We start from the raw sequence: 20157 nt of genomic DNA, 5'->3' as shown, positions 1-20157 counted from the left end.
AGCATGAGCCCAGGGTTTCCCACTTCAAAACACAGTGTAGAGATGATTTGTTATCTTATTTCCCGCCCACCCCATCTTTGCTTTAGTTACAATGGTATGGCAGAGGGATTCCTACTTAAGAACTGAAAAAGTGCATGTGAACCAGTAAATTCATTCTATCCAAAACGTTTAGTTTTTCCTTCTCCTTTAGAATGCAGTAAGTTAAATACCTGCATCCTGGGTAAGACGACGTTAGAGCAGGATGCATGTACATGGGTTTGATCTTGGGAAAAGCCCTGTGAATCTTTTTTTTTTTTTTTTTTTTTTTTTAGGTCATAGAATTAAAGTGGGGTGGGCAAGATGCAATTTTGAAAAGTCAGGTTGAATTAACTTAGAAAAAGTGCAATTTGATATTTATTTATTTATTTATTTATTTATTTATTTATTTAGGGAACATGTAGGGGAGGGGCATAGAGAGAGAATCCCAAGCAGGCTCTGTGCTGTTAGCGCAGAGCCTGACATGGGGCTCAAACTCACGAACCATGAGATCATTACCTGAGCCAAAATCAAGAGTTGGATGCTGAACTGACTGAGCCACCCAGGCACCCCAAAACCACAATTTATTTTTTTCTCTTTATCCGTAAACTATGTGGATTTTTACGGATATACCTAGAAAGGAGAAGTCTTTACATTTACAACAAAAGAAGACTCACTAGTGTTCATTATATAATTTCATCCCACTTTCTTTCTGAGTTAATTGGACAGATTTTGAATTTATAGTTTGTATTTAACATCGGTATTGTCAACAAAAATTAGAATTCTTCTATAAAGATCAAAATAATACAAAAATGAAAATAATGACAAAACAGAAAGGCACTGGCATAAAGTAAAATAACTTTTAAAGACAAGTGTTTTGCCACCATGCCAAAAAATAGAAATGAGAGTAAAGCTTTACGGGAAAGAATTAACTTGGCAAAGCTTGTTTATCTGGTTCCAATATTTCAGAACACAGCTAATCTTCTATCTTAATTTTTAGTTTCCTGGTTAGTTTTATGGTGGATGCCCGAGGTGGTGCGATGAGAGGGTGCAGACACAATGGGCTCCGTATCATTATTCCACCTCGGAAATGTACTGCCCCAACTCGAGTCACCTGCCGTCTTGTCAAACGTCACAGACTGGCGACAATGCCTCCAATGGTGGAAGGAGAAGGCCTGGCCAGTCGTCTGATCGAAGTCGGACCTTCTGGTGCTCAGTTCCTTGGGTAAGGGTTTCTGATAAACCTCCCACTTAGTCACGGATGAGCTTGTGTCCTCTACATGAAATCACTAGGATGGAATGGAAAAAGGTACGTCAAAACGTCTTGAAAGAAGATTGGCCCATGACATTTTTTTTTAAAATTAGAAGTAGCACCTCCATGCTTGACTCCAATTATATGCCTCTTATTTTAAGGCATTAATGAGTTCAACATTCAGGTGAATTATTATCCTTTCTCTTTGGATGTTACCATAACCGCTAGACTCCCAATGTGAATTATCATGTTTTAGCCATTGGTAGTTTTTTTTTTTTTTTTTCATCTGAGACTCACCTCGTCAAATCATAACGAAAAATACTACTCTATTCCAAACACAAATTTAAACTCTTGTGTAGTAATGAAATGGAACGATTATCTTTGGGAATCAGTGTTGTCTTTATATAAGAATATCCAAAATTTTACTCTATGTGATTTGTCTTTTCTGTCATCAAAATTGCTACCTTGAGTCTTAAAATTACACTGGGAGTCTCTTTAGTTGTAGTTTTCCCTAAGATGACAAAATCAAGACTAACTTCTGCCATGCTCATTTTAGCAGTTTTGAGCAGAAGTGAGCATTTCTTCTTTCTTCTGTTTATACAGCTGCTGTTATATTAAAGTGGTATTACAATATGCCAAAAGATGAGTAGCTGCCCCTGAAAACTGACAAAAGGATGAAGTTTTGGAGGGGGACAAGTTTCAAAATATTTTGAAACAAATCAATTTTATTTAAGTCTTGTCACGTCGAGTCGTTGTTGTCAAAAATTGAGAGAAAATCCTATTAATCACGAACTCTTTGCTTTGCTACTGTCATTTTGGGGAGAAGGTTTGCTTTAGAACTCAAGGAACGTTCTAAAGTCTTGTAATTTGGAGCAGACTATTAATGAGTTGCTGCAAATTATGTTCACACCTGAAAAGGGGTGTCTGTATTTCCCAATTATAGAAACCACCTCCCATGTCCTCCTAAATGACCAGAGATTTAGAAGGAGCCTGTGAAGTTCTGGGTTGCATCAGAAAATGCCAGTATGGTTGGAATAATTCCCCAGTGAGCCCTTTCATATTCTGTGCCAGGCCCTCTTCCCTCCCTCATGCTCAGGTAGTTTTAGGCTTTTTAATAAATTTCACATCTGTTGAGGAATATCCATGAAAACATCTGGCCTCTATCCCGAAGTCAGAGTTTTTATTATATTCCCAACAGCTTTGTCTTTCCTGTGGAGCATATATTTTTTTTTGTCATTGTTTATTTTTTGGCTCATGCCCTGGCAGTGAACCTAAACAGGGTCAGATCAAACACCCAAGTGTCTCCTTCCACGTGCCTCCATTGTACACTCTGGGTCTCAGTTCCTTGCTCTTTGTGACCAATGGAGGGGGCAGAACCAAACGCAGTGTGAAACCAAACTTCACCCTGTTGATCAGCTGGTGACGCTGGGGTTCTGTGGAAAACAATACCTGAAGCTTACTTATGTTCTTTCTTTCACTGCTGCTTTGGATGTACTCAGTAAACTTCACCTGCCAACGGCCCCTCCCCCACTTAATGAGGGAGAAAGTTTGGTCAGCCGCATCCTTCAGCTGGGGCCTCCTGGAACCAAATTCCTTGGGTAGGAGTGACTTAAAACAAATTGATGGCTGCTGGCCCCCATTCTTCTCCTTCTTCTGCAATATGATTTCTCTTTTTGTCATTGTGCCCATGACATGTCCCTCCCTATGATTTAAATTCTGTATAACCTATCTTTAGTGGACCATTTCTGACCCTTGTGGTATGTGACTTTTATTTTTGAGTGACGTTTTTATATCTTTTCCCTTAAAGTGCTGTGACCTTCATTTTCGTTTAAAGCATGAGATCTGCCTAGTTGTACTATGTGCTAGTTACGATGTTGTTATGATGAATTTGAAGTCTGTATCAAAGCAACCTGGACTGAAAAATCAAAAGCCTCTATAATTTTTGAGAGTGAATGCGACCTGAAAACATCAGGGCAGTGCATGTTCTGGATCCTGAATATAATAGGCATGGGACACAATTGGGCTATCTACTGAGGCACTCAGTTAGGGCCACACTGTGTACACATGCCTATTGTTCCCTTGAATGAAAAAGATATTTAAATAAGCAAAAAACATGAGTGCATGTCTCTTTAGTTCCCAAGTAGTTAACTTTTGTGACATCTTTTCATTTACAACACGTCAAATTATGCAACATATGAGCCATTTTCCTTCTTAAACCATTTTGTCATTTGCACCTTGTAGAAACTGTTTTAGGAGATTGGCACACCTCATGGATATGCATGCACGTTTCTTTTGGTTAAATGTGTTATACTTACATTTATCAAAGGAGAAGTTCCAGAATGCCACATGCACTCACAGGGAAACATTATTTGGCTTAAGGTAGCAGCATGCCCCTAAGGATTGGTGCCCCCGAGTTAGAATGCTACTGTGTGACCATCTGCTAGCCAATGGGCTCCGGAAGAAAGCCTACTATGCCCCTGTCCCAAGAAAGAGAACAATTCCAGGTCACTTTGCAACAGACAGAGTCAAGGTGCTTGTCTTAATGTTGGCCAGCTCTTGTCTACACTGAATGTTCTGCCTTACTGTGTCAGGCCTGTGATCGTGGAGATTCCTCATTTTGCTGCCCTTCGAGGAAAGGAGAGGGAACTGGTGGTCCTGCGCAGTGAGAATGGGGACAGCTGGAAAGAGCATTACTGCGAATACACTGAAGACGAATTGAATGAAATCCTTAATGGCATGGATGAAGGTACTTCATATTGAGGGTTTTGAAAGAATTCTAAAGTGGAAGCATTCAAATGATTTATTTCTTTCTTATGACCTAGGGATGTGGGCGCGGGGACGGGAGGTGGGTTTGGGTATAGGTGTTCCTTGTGTTATTTTACCACAGCAGGTATTCGGTACGTTCCGGGGTTGGAATGCATAATGAATTTGCCTACTCTTACCTCTGTTATATTCAGGAAAACAAATCCTTTCAGTAGGAAATATCTCATTTAATAAGGAGATATAGCATATCTCCATCCTTATTCAAACCTAAAACATGAGATGGAATAGATGTTGTTTCATTACAGAATGAACTGATACTGGATAATAAATCCATGACTTTTTGAAACGCCTAACAAGACAATTTAGATATAGTTAAGACACTGATAAAAGTGCTAAGCTTTTTTGTTGGAAAACTTACATAAACCCAAAACCAGTGCATTATAGGATAATATGGTTTCTTTTGAATTTTCTATTATTAAGGAGGAAAATTAAGTTCACTCAAACTTCCACATCTAATTCAAATAGGGAATTAGCCAGGGTAGAATCTCATATATACACCTACACATATAGTTAAGGAATTTATTTTTTCATTAGGGCTTTGAGCTCTGTAAATCCCAAATCTCGCTTGGGCCATTTTGCCACAGGTTGAAATAGTTCCGTGTTACCGGAGGTAATGGATTAATTATCTGGCATCCTTAGCTTGCACAAATACAGAGTGCCAGTTCTAATCCAGGAGATGCATTCTGCTTTAAGTAACCACACAAATAGGGCAAATTCTTTGCCCAAGTGCCAAGAGCATACCAAATTTTGTACAGAACTGGACAGGCAGCTGTAGAGCTATTTGTAATGTGTAGCTTTGGGTATGGCTCACGGATAGGAGGTATAGCCTGACAGCAGCTACTTTAATATTTCTTTCTGCATCCTGCTGAGGTAGACTAAGAAAAGGGGCCAGGCTTACCCTATCCAAGAAGTAGATGGAAAAAGAAACAATGTCCTCTACATGCATAGGTTAGTATCTTCCAAGCAAGACAAAAAGATCAGGATTTTTACTGATAAAGCTTGTTCCATGCAATATTTAGCTGTTTTCTGCTCCTTGGAAACATTTGTTTTGCCTGCATTTAGGTTTAGGATGTTTTCTTCGGAGATACTTACCTGTCATTAACACTGCCATGAGCATCGGCATCTTGTCCTTGAATGAGGACTTGTATTATACTCTACGTGTGTATGAAGCTTGTTTGGGATTTTTGTATTTTTTGTTCTCTGTGCTTGGAAATGCATTCTTTTGTAAGTATATGCTAGTGTTTGCCAGTGTATCAGTTTCCGATGCCATGATTAGATCCTGGGACTTCTGGCTTTTGCTATCTAGTTATATTCAATAGTCAAGAAAAACATAATTGCTGTTCCTGCCTCTATAATAGACTGCAAATGATTTCTAAAAATAAACAAGTTTCCATTATCTCTGAAAATTCAGTGATTCCCTTAATGCAAATTTTCAGCATTTTAAACCAGTCTGGGTTTGGTGTTGCCCTACATAGCTATACTAATGCAATTTAAAAAGAGCCCATTATCCTGTCTTCCTAATACTAGATGATATGTTTGGTAAGTTAATGGTTTCAGGAGAATATTGAAACCCTGAATTTATAATCGCTGATTTTTTTTTTGTATCTGACTATTTTAGAGACAACCATGTCACTAGAATAAACACGCGAACACAAACCTTACCCTTACAAGACAGGTTTTATTCCCTCACTATTGCCTTGAGAACTGAAAGGGCCATCTCCCTTCTTAAAACCACAATAACTGGTATTTGAGCTAACTTTGAAATTTGCAAAGAAAAGGAGTCCACAAACAATTTCCTCTCTTTCACGTGAACCAAGAATAGAACAGGTTCATTTCCATTTCAGGTTTGCCCTCAAAACCCCTCCTTTACAAAGGCAGTGCTGCAATACTGTATCTGGAGCTGGATGCTCTCCTTTCCCAGGGCCCTGCAAAGACCTAGTTTCCACAGAGAAATAAAACGTGCAGACCAAATGCCAATAGGTCTTGAGAGACTGCAATTTTTTTTTCTAGTGTTAGGATAGGTAGTCTTGCTTTTTAAATTTTCCTATTTAAAACAAGGCATCTTGCTGCCATACTGGTTTACTATGAACTGTGCCAAGGAGTTTGCTAGAATGTTTTTGGATGGAAACCCTTGCTCTATGAAGATGGGTCATTTCTTGTCTCAGTGCTGGATAGCCCGGAAGACCTAGAAAAGAAACGGATCTGTCGCATCATCACCCGCGACTTCCCGCAGTACTTTGCAGTGGTGTCTCGGATCAAACAGGACAGCAACCTGATTGGCCCCGAGGGGGGCGTGCTGAGCAGCACAGTGGTGCCCCAGGTGCAGGCCGTCTTCCCAGAGGGGGCGCTAACCAAGAGGATCCGTGTAGGCCTACAGGTAGGCCCATGTTGGATACACGTTAACCTAACGTGGATTTTTATTGTAGTGATTGGAAATCAGCTTTTCAAATGGGAAATGCAGTAAAACCTTGGATTGCAAGTAACTCGATGAGCAAACCCTTCTAATAAATTTTAACCAACTTGACAATAAATTTCATATATTGAAAAAAAAATTTAACTTGATAAACTCTCAGTGTCTTGTAATACAAGGAGTACATGACACTGAATGTCACATGATCAAAACTGAGCCAGTGGTTCTTGAAATTCACTTCGGTATACGAGTGCTTTGGATTACAAGCATGTTTCTGGACTGAATTATGCTCACAAACCAAGGTTTGACTGTAAGTGGGTAACAAGTCAAATTATTCCCAGGTGAGCAAAAGCTGCCATTAGAGATTGTAGGTCTCATGAAGTTTTATATAAGTGCTTAGTACTAAACTTAACAATTATCATGTTTGAAGTCACCAAACTGATTTATGGCTAAAAAGTGATACATGGAGAAACTTATGTCAAAGAAATTTGACATATATATAATGATATATCATTTATTTTAATATTTTTTTTCTTTGAAAAGGCTCAACCTATGCACAGTGAGCTGGTTAAGAAGATTCTAGGCAACAAAGCTACCTTCAGCCCTATAGTCACTTTGGAACCTAGAAGAAGAAAATTCCACAAGCCAATTACCATGACCATTCCTGTCCCCAAAGCTTCAAGTGATGTCATGTTGAATGGTTTTGGGGGAGATGCACCAACCTTAAGATTACTATGCAGCATAACAGGTAAGTCACTTGTGACTATGCTAGTAGAAAGTTCCAAAAGAAGTAACGTAGATCATTGTAAGTATTCAGTACCTTTGCCATAAGATACCTGTGAGGTTATATGCATTAATTCAGGAAAAGCATTCTAATTAGGGACGTGAAAGGCTAAAGGAAATGAACTTATATTTATTACATTTATATACAGCTCGTATGCCAAACTATTGGACACTTTATATGCATTGTCATTTTAACCTTCACAGTGGCCCCGTAAGGAAATGTTAAACCCATTTACGCAAAAGGAAGCCAAGGCCAAGTGAAGTTCCATAACTTGCCTGAGATCATACCATACATATTTGGCAGAGTTGAAATTCAAACCCAAATTTATATACCTCTACTCCCAAGCTTTAAGCCTTCATCGAAGACCTCATCTTATATCTATTGAAAAACAAACACTTGAATAACTATAGCCAGTAGTTCAAACTTCTGTCTAGGAACTGATATGTCTTTATCATTAATCTATTAAACTAACTTTGGAAAAACAAAGTACAGGTTTTTAATCATTAACTGAATTTTGGCCTTTTCAATTGGAAGTTGTAGTAGGTTTCAGATGACTACCACACTCCAGAAAGACATTCCCAGAATATTGGTTTTCTCTGCTCAAAATACCACCACCACTGGGTAAGAGAAAAAAAAACCCACACAAATAATCTGTGTTAAGACTACATAATTTGACTAATTTCCCTATTTAACAGTAAACACATGGTATTGGCATTCAGTAAATATTTATACTGTTGTCAGTAGGAATAACAACCATCCCTGGTTGTTTAGGTATTGTTAGAATTTTTTTTTTTCATTTCTCTTCCATATTGAAAGGAATGTTCACTCTTATTTTGTTCTCTTAATTCCCCTTCTAATTAGTGTTTTTCTTCTACTTACGACAGCAAACCATTGAGACTTTACCCCATAAGTTTAATAATATGACAGAATTTTAAGATACACAGACTATAATGAGTATAGAAGGAAATCACGCTTCACGTGTGACTTCTTTCCCAATTACCCATTTCTGGTTGTCACCCAGCATTCCTGGGTGTCAGTCTGATACTTTTTGTTCCATGGGTATACAGTCTCTGTATAATGTGCAACATTCATGGCATGGAAGCAAAAGTAGTAAGACCGAAAAGTGTCTGTGGCACACCCTGACCTTGTAGAAGATCCAGTGAAGATACCACGTGGGCCTAGGCGCCACCTAATCTAGTTATTCAGATGGGTTTATGCTAAACACTTTCTTTTTTTTTAATTCTTTTTTTTAACGTTTATTTATTTTTGAGACAGAGAGAGACAGAGCATGAACGGGGGAGGGGCAGAGAGAGGGAGACACAGAATCCGAAGCAGGCTCCAGGCTCTGAGCCGTCAGCCCAGAGCCCAACGTGGGGCTCGAACTCACAGACCGCGAGATCATGACCTGAGTTGAAGTCGGGCGCTTAACCGACTGAGCCACCCAGGCGCCCCTAAACACTTTCTTAAATTTATTTGTTAATTAAAAAATATGTGAAAGTGTTTAGATTTTTGTGTTTTGCTCTGTTATGTGCTTCTGCTAAGAATTAATATTTTAGAGGCCTACTAGAATAAGGTTCCATGAACTTTCTATGATAACTCATTTCTTTCTTTAAGAAATTTTAGAGTCACAATTTTTCTTCATCTCAAACATACATTCCTCTTGCAGTGCTTTAAGACTCTTTCATCCTTATCTATGCCAACTTAATTTTCCAGTAGAATGAAAGTTCACCTCAGCCTCCATGGTGATTTTTCTATGTATAGAGGTTATTTCTTTAGCATTCATTCATGTGTTCACCCACCTTTCAGTATTTATTGAGCTTTTAATATCTTCCAAGCTTTTTTTTTTTTACCAGCCTTTAACTACAAATTGAGAAGAAATTTTATTTCTTTTTTTTAAAAGTTTATTTATTTTTGAGAGAGAGAGAGAGAGAGAAAGTAGGGGAAGAATGCAGAGAGATTGAGAATCCAAAGCAGGGCTCAAACTCACAATCTGTGAGATCATGACCTGAGCTGAAATCAGGAGTTGGATGTTTAAGCAACTGAGCCACCCAGGTACCCCAAGTAATTTTATTTCTTAAAATATGAATAAAATATGATAGTTAAAATAAAAAATATGGGGGTGCCTGGGTGGCTCAGTCGGTTAAGCAGCTGACTTCAGATCAGGTCATGCCCCGTGTCGGGCTCTGTGCTGACAGCTCAGAGCCTGGGGCCTGCTTCAGATTCTGTGTCTCCCTCTCTCTGACCCTCCCCATTCATGCTCTGTCTCTGTCTCAAAAATAAATAAAACATTAAAATAAAATAAAATAAATAAAATACATACAATACAATACAATACAATACAATACAATACAATACAATACAATACAATAAATGAAGTCCAGGAATAAAAGAATACTTGGATTTTTTATTATCTTAACAAAGTATTCAGCTCCTTGGTTGATCAAAGTATCTTTTCACATCATCAACTGCTACAATTTAAAATATATTCAAAGCCTAGCAATTACAATAAAAGCTTCAGAGTGTTAGTCAGATCTTAACTATAGAGAACAAACTGAGGGTTGATGGAGGGAGGTGGGCAGGGGATAGGCTATGGATATTAAGGACATACCTGTTGTGCTAAGTAAGCACTGGGAGTTATATGTAAGTGATAAATCACTAAATTCTACTTCTGAAACTAATATTATACTACATGCTAGCTAGAATTTAAATAAAAACTTGAACATTAAAACAAAAAGAATGTCAGAGCATAGAATACTTGGTAAGTAATTTGAGGCATTTATTCAAATAACTTCCCTTAAGTTTCTCGAAAGGTGGTGTCTGCTATTTGTTTTCAGTGTGTCATTTTTTAGCATGTGGTTTTTAGACATGTTTCCAACATGTCATTTTGAGGGGTGGGTGGGACTAAGAGGTGAACACAGCCAGAACCACAGTGACTTTATTTTACAATTCAAAGTCTGGAGTTTTGCCCAAATTTTTTTAAAAACAATCCTATTATTTCAGGTGGAACCACCCCTGCACAATGGGAAGATATTACAGGAACTACGCCATTAACATTTGTCAATGAATGTGTTTCCTTTACAACCAATGTGTCTGCCAGGTATGGTTATGCAGCCCAGAAAAGCCCACTATGATATTGCCCCTCCCCATTGTCTTTTGTTTTATTTAGTTTCTTACATCCTTTAAAAGTACATCTTTTTGGTTTGCTTTTAAAGATCATCTGCATTTTCAGATTTTAAACTAGACCTGCCAGCAAATATAATAGTGATGATACAATAACAAAGGACAACCAGTCAAATTAAAATATAAAATCACTTAAAAATAAGTGATTGTCGGCTTTGACTGTATGACCTTGACTTTGGTTTTAGCAGCCACCACTGATTTTTCCAGTCCTAAAGGTCTTAGGAAAGATAAATTTCCTGCTGTCAAAAAATAGCCTGAACTACTTTTTCCAACAGAGTAATAAAAACAAAGCCGGCCATGGCTGGCTTAAGTGGTTTAGAGGTTTCAGTGACCCTTATGCCTTCTAACACATTTACCCATTACCCATGTCTTATCCATTTACATATCACATATCTTTTAAAAGCTGAAGCTATCTAATTTTATGTCATGCACACAAGAGTCAGTTTATTTAGTTCCCATTTGCATTGGGATCAGTGGATTGCTAAGCATTTTCCCATTTATTTAATTTGACAACTACAACAACTGTGTGACTTAAATAGAACAAGAGGTATTGTGTCCATTTTACCGATGAGAAAACTAAAGTTGAGAGTGGTTAAAACTTAAATTTCTATTTAGTGGGGAAACGAAAAAATAGAAATTCATGAATAGCTCAGTAACAGTGCACAGCAATACCTGGGTTTGATGGCCCATGTTTATAGTCTCAGCCACTCAGGTTCAGCTACTGAGTCTCGAGCTCTCTGTCAGTATGCTCTGCCACTCAGGCATCTACACTCTAATGCAAGACAATGGCAAGTTTTGAATGAGAGGTCCACCAGAGTTACTAAAGAATTCAGCAGAGGGTGTTTGCATTGGGATGTAGAGGATGTCCAAGAAGAGGTAACTCATGAGACATGTAGGAACCCAATAAGCAGATTGGGAAAGTGGAAAAGAGAGTAACATGAGCAAAGATGCCAAGATAGAATGCAAAAGCGTCCTGGGGGCTTGCAACAATGATCCAGGTAATCTATAATTCAGAAGTAATGCTGGACTGTGCATTGTTTATAGAAGGCCTTGTGGGATAGACTCAGCAGTTGGTAGTGTAAGTGTATTTAATGGTTACACTTAAGTATGGTTCCACTTAAAAATGGTTAAAATGGTAAATTTTCCGTTATATATATTTTACCAAAGCCAGTAAAAAAAGAAAAGAGATGGATCAAGAACTTGAAGAAAAGAGAGGCCAAGACGATAGGGAAATCTCAGGAATGTTGAAAGATTATGGGAAATGAGCCAAGAGGAGGAAGGTGATCATTGTTGAGGAAACGTTTCAGAGCAAGAGGATGTGGAACAACCTTTGAAAGTGTGTACATAGCAGATTGGGAAAATGTCCATCAATGACCTCTTTTTCAGTGAAGTTGTCTTTCTTAGGGCCTCAGATGAGGGGCGGGGGGGCTCAAGCTTTGCTAAAAGCTTAGCAAAGTTAGTATACTGAATAAAATGATATCCGAGGAGAAAGTTGCCAGGCAATGTCACAGACTTAGTTGGGGTTAGAACTCATAAATTGGTGACAAGCAAATAATTTCTTCTGTGAATTATATTCAATATTTAGAAGTTCTGGAGCAAAAGCAAATTGTTTAAAATGGTTTTACCAACCTTGGTGTCTGGAGAGGTTACTGGAAAAGAATGATGGAAAAAGCTGTGTAGATATTATTGAAAAGAGTTTCAGGAAACAAAACAAAGAATAGGAAAGGGAATCAAGGAAACAGACATTCTTATTCAGTGAGATACTTGTCATAATGTCCGATACTGAATTCACATGCTAGAAGATTCTAAAGTGCTGAGATAGAGTTGAGAAGATTGAATACTCAGAAGAATCTCTATGGAAGAAAATCACAAATACTGCATTTGATAGCTGATTTTAAACACCTGATCTTTCTCTCTTCTCCTGAACTCCCTTGCTCCTTCCCATCTTTCTACCTTTCCTTTCACTTTCTTTCTTTCCTTTTAGTTTCTCTTATCATCTCCCTCTTCACTCCCTTCTTTTTCCAAGAAACATTTAGTGACTGTTTTGATCACAGTGAAGGGATTGTTGTTGTTGCTGTTGTTGTTTTTCAATTCCTGTACTTTAAATTTCAAATAACTTACCTTGTTTCCTTTTGTAGGTTCTGGCTGATAGATTGTCGGCAAATCCAGGAATCTGTTACCTTTGCATCACAAGTGTATAGAGAAATTATCTGTGTACCATATATGGCCAAATTTGTTGTGTTTGCCAAGTCACATGACCCCATTGAAGCCAGGTTGAGATGTTTCTGCATGACTGATGATAAGGTGGATAAGACCCTTGAACAACAAGAAAATTTTGCTGAGGTGGCCAGAAGCAGGGATGTAGAGGTACTGTATTTACAAAAATAATTTGTATTGACATGGTGTTTATACCCTTACTAATATATTATATTTAAAATAGTATTTAATAAATAGAGCTATAAAAAAAAAGACCAATCCACATTTTGATCAGTTAGAAGGTCAAGGTCCAAAATCAGCCATTCTTAACCTGTTTGGGTATAGGGACAGTCTCAGTGTGTATGAGTAGATAAAAGGACTCTGTTGAAGATTATTTTGGGAAAAATTATGAGTTATTGGTAAAGTATATAACTGACTGTAATAGTTTAGATGTCTTTATCTTTTCTTGTTGTTTCCTATTATTGTTTAATAGTAAAGAAAGCAGTTGGGAAGTATCTCCTTTGTGTAAATGTGAAAGTACCATATCCAGGACTTTTCTACATTACTTTTTCTTATTTTGGATTTTGTTCTACCAGTGGGCCTTTGGATTTTGAAGTCAAGTAACCTGTTTCATTATGATGTCAAAAATTACCCAGTCAGAAATTCAAATGTGGGACTTAAAGAGATATTGGTTTTGGAGGGGTAACATGAAACTATTAGAAACGAAAACATTAAAACTGCCACCGTGCATTTGAAGATTCCTGTAATTCCTATACCAGTAAGAAGAGGAAGGGGGTACTAACACATGCTTTGTCACTGATAAGACAAAAATGTCAGTCAGCAATTTAAAGATTATATATGTGTATTTTAAGAATTTTCATGGTCCAAGTAGCATCACCACTTTTTTTATGTAAATAACACGTGATAATTATAGCTATTATACTCTATGTTATTTTTCTCTGTTTTCATCAGGTACTAGAAGGAAAACCAATCTATGTGGATTGTTTTGGCAACCTGGTGCCATTAACCAAGAGTGGCCAACATCATATATTCAGTTTTTTTGCCTTTAAAGAAAACCGACTTCCTCTCTTTGTCAAGGTAATATATTCATGAAATTTTGTAATGCCTTTTATTTAAGACCAAGTAAGGATTTGATTTCCTTTAGGAGGAGATAATATTTGCTTCTCAATGATTTCCAGTAATTTTTTTTAAACCATATCTATGAAACTTTAAAGTCCTCTAAAACCAAACACTTTTATTTTTGAGGTTCAAATTCATAAGGCTGAGAATTAGGACAGATAGCCAATTCGTTATTTAGAAAAATTCGCCATTTTTCCCAAATTTTGAAAGAAGTCTCTTTCTTCTTTTTTACTATATTTCTTTTAAATATTTATGCTTAATTTTTAAAGATTCATGAATATCATTAATGTGGAGACCAAAAGAGTTCTAAGTGACAATATTTTGTAATAGAAGCTCTCAAAGGACCCAGGGTCTCACTTAATCTAGTAAGAAATTATCCCAGATAGAGCTGTGAATTGGATATATTTTCAAAAATTCATCCAGCAAATGTTTATGGAGACACTTCAGTACACCATGAATCTGTTGTCCCTGTTTAAGAACGTTAATCCAAGTTAGGAATTTGACCTTAATGGACACACATTTCATTCTAGAGTCCAATTATAAAGAGGGACAAAAATGTGTGATGGAGAGATTCATGAAATTAAAAGGAAGTAATAATTCTGTTATCTATTTCTCCAGTCACTCATTTTTTTCTTATTTCTCAGTGTATTTCACTGTTCTAGAAGTCCTAATAATGTTCCATCCTCACAAGATAGAAGCTAGTCTCCATCAGTTTTTATTACACTGACTTTACTAATTCCAAACAGTTTGTCAGCAGTGACTTATTTTAATCCCTTATTATTTTCCAAGTATATGTCAGTACACCTCTTTTAACTTTTTAAAAAATCTATTAAGTTTTCCCCAAATCTCCTCTGAGTCTTTTGTTGTGCAATTTCTGGTTTGTTTTGCCTGCTTAAAGATAAGTTCTGTAGATCATCGCGTTAAGCTATAACTGCCGAGTGGTAATGGATCCATTTAACACAAATGGGTGTATAACTAAGCTAATACTTGGTATTTTTGATGTGCAAAAGCCATTCTATAAACAACCAAATACAGAAATCAGCAAAGGACTTAGACATTTCTCCAAAGAAGTTATATGGATGGCCAATAAGCATGTGAAAAGATGCTCAACAGCTTAACGAAATTCAAATTGAAACCACAATGAGATACCACTTTGTACCCATTAGGTTTGCCATTGTTAAAAAATGAAATAACTAACACATGTTGGCAGGATGTGGAGAAATGGGAACCTTGATTATTGCCAGTGGGAATACAAAATGATGTAGCCACTGTGGAAAACAGTTTGATGATTCCTCAAAAATTTAAACATAGATTAGCATATGGTCCAGCAATTCAACTTCTAGGTGTATACCCAAGAGAACTGAAAGCAGGGACTCAAACAGTCACTTGCACAGCAGTGTTCATAAGAGCATTATTCATAACAGCCAAAAGGTGGAAACATCCCAAATATCCATTGACAGGTGAATGGATAAATGAAATACGGTATATACATACAAAGGAATATTATTCACCCTTAATAAGGAATGAAATTCTGATATAAGCTATAGCATGGAGGAACCTCGAGGATATATCCTAAGTGAAATTAGCCAGACACAAGGGGACAAATATTCAATGTTTCCACTTACATGAGGTACCTAGAGTGGTCGCGTGCATAGAGTCAGAAAACAGGATGGTAGTTGCTAGGGGAGGGAGGCAAGGGAGGAATGGGAAGCTATTGTTTAATGCAAACAGGGTTTCAGTTTGTGAAGATGAAAAAGTTCCAAAGATGAATGGGGGTGATGGTTGGACAACCACGTGAATGTATTTAATGCCACTAAAAACTGTGTGTGTAAAAATGGTTGAAATGGTAAGTTTTATATTATGTATATTTTAACACAATTTTTTTAAAGAATGAAACTCTGATATATGTTGCAATATGATTGAACCTTGAAAATATCACGCTAGGTAAAATAACCTAGAATCAAAAGGATAACTCTATCCTTTGTATTGTATAGCTGTCTATTCAAGGTACCTGGAAGAGGCAAACTGATAGAGACAGAAAGTAGAATAGAGGTGACTGAGGGCTGGCAAGAGGAGAATGGGGAGTTCTTGCTTAATGGGTACAGAGTTTCTGTTTGGGATCATGGAAAATTCTGCATAGTAGTGATGATTGCACAAGTTTGTGAATGTGCTTAATGCCACTAAATTGAACACTTAAAAATGGTAAGTGTAAAAATGGACGTGGTAAATTTAATGTTATGTATATCTTACAGCAATTTTTTTTAAAAGCCGAATGATTTTTTTAAGTCATTCTAAATGATAATAGCAAAAGAAAGGAACACCTCTAAATCCTTGGCATTATCAATGAATTTATTTCTTCCTGATTCTTTTGGGTATCCTCTAATTAAAATAAATTATATACATCATATCTGGGTGAAGCATGTATGCCTTTTTCCTTCAAGGTACGTGATACGACTCAGGAACCTTGCGGGCGACTATCATTTATGAAAGAGCCCAAATCCACAAGAGGCCTGGTGCATCAAGCTATTTGCAACTTAAACATCACCCTGCCAATTTATACAAAGGTATTGTCAAATGTGCTGTAGTGCACTTCAGTCTGTATAGGATTTAATTTTCAAATCCTTTAAAATAAATAAAAACAAAAGCATTGAATGCAAGCACATATAAAAGTCATTTTTAAAAGATGTTTATTTATTTTGAGGGTTGGGGGGGTGGAGAGAGAGAGAGAGAGAATGAATGAATGAATGAATGAATGAATGAATGAATGAATTCTAAGCAGCCTCCACGCTCAGTGTGGAGCCAGACACAGGACTCGATCTCACAACTGTGAGATCACAACCTGAACTGAAATCAAGAGTAGGACATTTAACTGACTGAGCCACCCAGGCACCCCGCCAGATATTACTTTCTATTTAAACCTCTCACCATTACAGAATTCCTTGCTTACTCTGATCAAGTTGAAAACGACAACCGAATGAATTAAATGTCGGGGATAACTTTATTTGATTACTTAGAACAATTTTAACCAGTATCTTTTCCATAGAAAGCTCGCATGTGGCAGCCTATAGGGGGCTGCAGCAGGTCGTCAGAGTGTGTACTAGAGGTTGGGGTGGAGGGTGAGTAGTGGCAGGTGAGACTTGGAGGAGAAGTAGAAATACATTTAAAACCCTAAATCTTGACTCCACAAAAAAAAGCATTTTCTACACTTTTTAATCCATGATGGTCTATTTTTCTTAACCAGTTGTTCTTATAAATAGAGATGAGTCACATAGAGAAAAGCTCATAGCATCATGTTTTAATATTGCAAATTCTGATTCTGTGATAAAAACGAAACATTATCTGTATATGTAAACTTACATGTTATTCCAGTAATTAGAACAGAGCAATAGGTGTATCCATCCAAATGAGCATAATCTAATCTCACTCCAGTTGATGCAAAATGTACTTTCAGTTTATAGATTTGTAAGTCACTGAAACAGAATGCCATATAAGAACCTTAACAACATATATACTGCTGTGCAGTCCACCTGCGTGACATATAAAGATGAATGAACTTTGTCTCCGATTTCAGTGAGCTTCAATGTGCGATGAAAGAAAGAATTTCCTGTATTGTTACACTGTATTTCTAAGTCAGTACATATTATTAATGCTGTGATGGTCCAGGACAGCTTTCCATTTAGCAGCTCAAAGCAAAAAGGAAAATAATGCCGACATTGTACACTTCAGATATACTTTAGAATTTAGTAGTTCCTTATTATAATAGAACTTCTAAATATTACCTGTATATTCAAAATATATTCACCGTATGTTTTTTTGTGGCTTTTAAGATTTTCGGCCAGTGTCTGTAATGACTGGGATACTCATCATCATTTCTGTAGACATGGGCATCAAATCCATTAAATGTCAAGCCTTAAGGCTGCTAGTAACCTAGTATCTGAAATGAATATATTTATAATTTTAGTTCCTTTGACTAATAAATTAGCATATAATGTTGGTTCTTTTGCCTCTTCAATCTACAGACTTTGGCATTTAAATCAATCCTTTTTTAAATTTTTGTGCCTGTCTTCTATAAGCTCTTAGAAAAAAAAAGTATGCTGTCTGTATGCTTGCCTGTTGATGTTTGTTGGCAACATATTTAATCTTTTCTTTTCTTCTAAATACTGTCTACTCTTTCTGCTCTTTTTTCTATCTTGCATGGCATCTTGGGGCGGCAAGGAATCAGAGTCAGATCAAGAACAGGAGGAAGAGGTAATTATATGACACTGTTGCTTGTTGATGGCTGTATTTGCTCTAACCATTAAGAAGAACATGTAGTTAACCTGTGTTCTAAGAAGGGTTATACAGTTGTTAGTAATTGAAGGGTCACGGTTTTTCTTAACCTCTCTGAGCCTCTGTTTTCTCATCTCATTTTGTAGACTCAATTCAAAGACTAGTAAACGTTCCCCTGTAAATTGTTACCCTGTCTCTGTGCAGTAATATATGTTTCCCTACCAACTACTGAAGGTCAGACTATTATTTCATTTCTCAAAGGTTGATCTGGAGATGTCTGGGGGTCAAACTTGTTTTTAATGCTACTGAGACATTATTTGCCTTTTATTTCCCATATCTCCACAAGCTGTGGAGGAGCCTTCCGGGGGACTGCATTACATATGATGATATCATCACTCTGACTCTGGCATATTGCTTGTGTATGTTTGGGTTCTAGCATTTTCTCAGTTTTAATGTATGAAACAGATATTTACTTGTGTATATCAAACATAAACAGAAGTTCTTCAAGGTTCTCAGTCCCTTTTTAGGAGTGTAAAGGAGCCTTAGGACCACAAAGTTTGAGAACCACTGAGACCAGAAACTATAAGTTTTGAGTGTATAGCTCAACCATTAGCCTATAATATTATAATGCAGGTCTCTACTAATAATGAGCATTTCTCATAAAATAGATTCTTTATTAAGTGCTCCACGTACCTCATAAGCACTAATGTCTCACAATTGCCCTGTGAGGGCTATGCTGTCATATCATAGATGCTATATCATAGGTGAAGAAAGCGAGTCTTAGAGAGGTTACCTTGAATAAAGAACCATTTGAATTAGACCTCTTCAGGCACATGTGTGTTTGTTTTCCTTATAAAGATTTGAAGGTGCCCAAACATTATCATAGAAATGAAAGAAATCATTGGGAAATACCTTCTCCTTTCCTATTTACATGCTGGTTCCTGTTTCTAAGATAGACAAATGCAGTTGTTAATAATTGCATGTAAATGTTTTCAATAATACTAGTTTTATATTTTTAATGTTAGTCTGATGGATTTGGAATACAAAAACATAAAGAAAAATATAATAAATACTCTTGTACTCACCAGCCCAAAATGTAAGGCCTTGTCAGTGCAGAGGATCCCCCGAATTCACTTTTCCTCCTACTCTGGCAGTGGAGCAGGACAAGAGGGGTGATTATAGACTCATGGTCCCACCATGTGTAACCATATACATAGTACACTGCAACAAGACTGATGTCATCCTTTCCCTCAACTGGAGAGTCACTCTTTTGGCTCACATATTCCGTTTCCCTCCTGCACTTGGTGCTTCTATCACCAGAGCTGTTCAAAATGGTACCTACACACCTTCTGAGAAGAGCAATGCAGTTTTAAAACCATTTTTTTTTAACGTTTATTTGGGAGAGAGAGAGAGAGCGCGCGAGCGTGCACATGTGCGCGCCCAAGTGGGGGAGGGGCAGAGAGACAGGGAGACACAGCATCTGAAGCAGGCTCCAGGCTCAGCTCAACTCCGGGCTGATGGCTCGAGCCTGACGTGGGGCTTGACCCCACAAACTGTGAGATCATGACCTGAGCCGAAGTCGGACATTTAACCGACTGAGCCACCCAGGTGCCCCTCAAACCATTTTTGCTGTGTTTAAGTGAGTTTCTTGTGTTAGGTTTATGATTTCTCTATTGAGTATTCTCAGGAGCTGTTCAGGGCAGTAGATCCAGTTTCCTGGATCCTTTTCAGGGTTTGGAATTTTGGCTTGTAATTAATGATACTGAAACTACTTCCGTAGAATGCATTACCTGGCATGCTCTTTGTTCTTTCCTTCTTTTTCACAACTAAATTGACACTTACTGTCTAACCCCTATTTTGCACTTTTCCTGGCCTTTCACCTAATAAATATGTATTTCTAACATCAAACACACCCTGGATCACATCTTCCTAGGAACGACATGTTAAAAAGCACTTTCCACCTGTAGCGCCTAGAAAGGAGATTTGTTTTTTCAAAGTTATGATAAGAATCCAGGAGACTCTCAGGAAGAACTAGCAAATTACTCTGACCTTCCTCTGGTTTATGGTGTCTCCCCATGGCTGTGATTA

At 37.4% G+C, this 20157-nt stretch overlaps 1 protein-coding gene across 50 annotated transcripts in view; it reads left to right on the top strand.

The window, feature by feature from the left end:
- The window catches only part of ANK2 (ankyrin 2), a 671298-nt gene that overhangs the window by 618864 nt on the left and 32277 nt on the right, over positions 1-20157 (top strand). For 35 of the 50 annotated variants that reach the window (XM_045055950.1, XM_045055954.1, XM_045055948.1 and 32 more), the window contains 10 exons: positions 1016-1240; positions 2767-2865; positions 3859-4013; positions 6256-6467; positions 7044-7248; positions 10285-10381; positions 12603-12831; positions 13633-13758; positions 16242-16364; positions 18016-18048. In XM_045055950.1, the coding sequence (XP_044911885.1) occupies positions 1016-1240; positions 2767-2865; positions 3859-4013; positions 6256-6467; positions 7044-7248; positions 10285-10381; positions 12603-12831; positions 13633-13758; positions 16242-16364; positions 18016-18048 (1504 nt within the window). The remainder of the gene's footprint in view (positions 1-1015; positions 1241-2766; positions 2866-3858; positions 4014-6255; positions 6468-7043; positions 7249-10284; positions 10382-12602; positions 12832-13632; positions 13759-16241; positions 16365-18015; positions 18049-20157) is intronic. The other 15 variants (XM_045055980.1, XM_045055988.1, XM_045055987.1 and 12 more) reach the window with 3 other exon arrangements.

Source organism: Felis catus, chromosome B1 (genome assembly GCF_018350175.1).
Source record: "Felis catus isolate Fca126 chromosome B1, F.catus_Fca126_mat1.0, whole genome shotgun sequence".
In the NCBI taxonomy this organism is placed as follows: domain Eukaryota; kingdom Metazoa; phylum Chordata; class Mammalia; order Carnivora; family Felidae; genus Felis; species Felis catus.
Note: the sequence above shows the minus strand (reverse complement) of the source record. Positions and strands in the feature narration are given on the sequence as shown.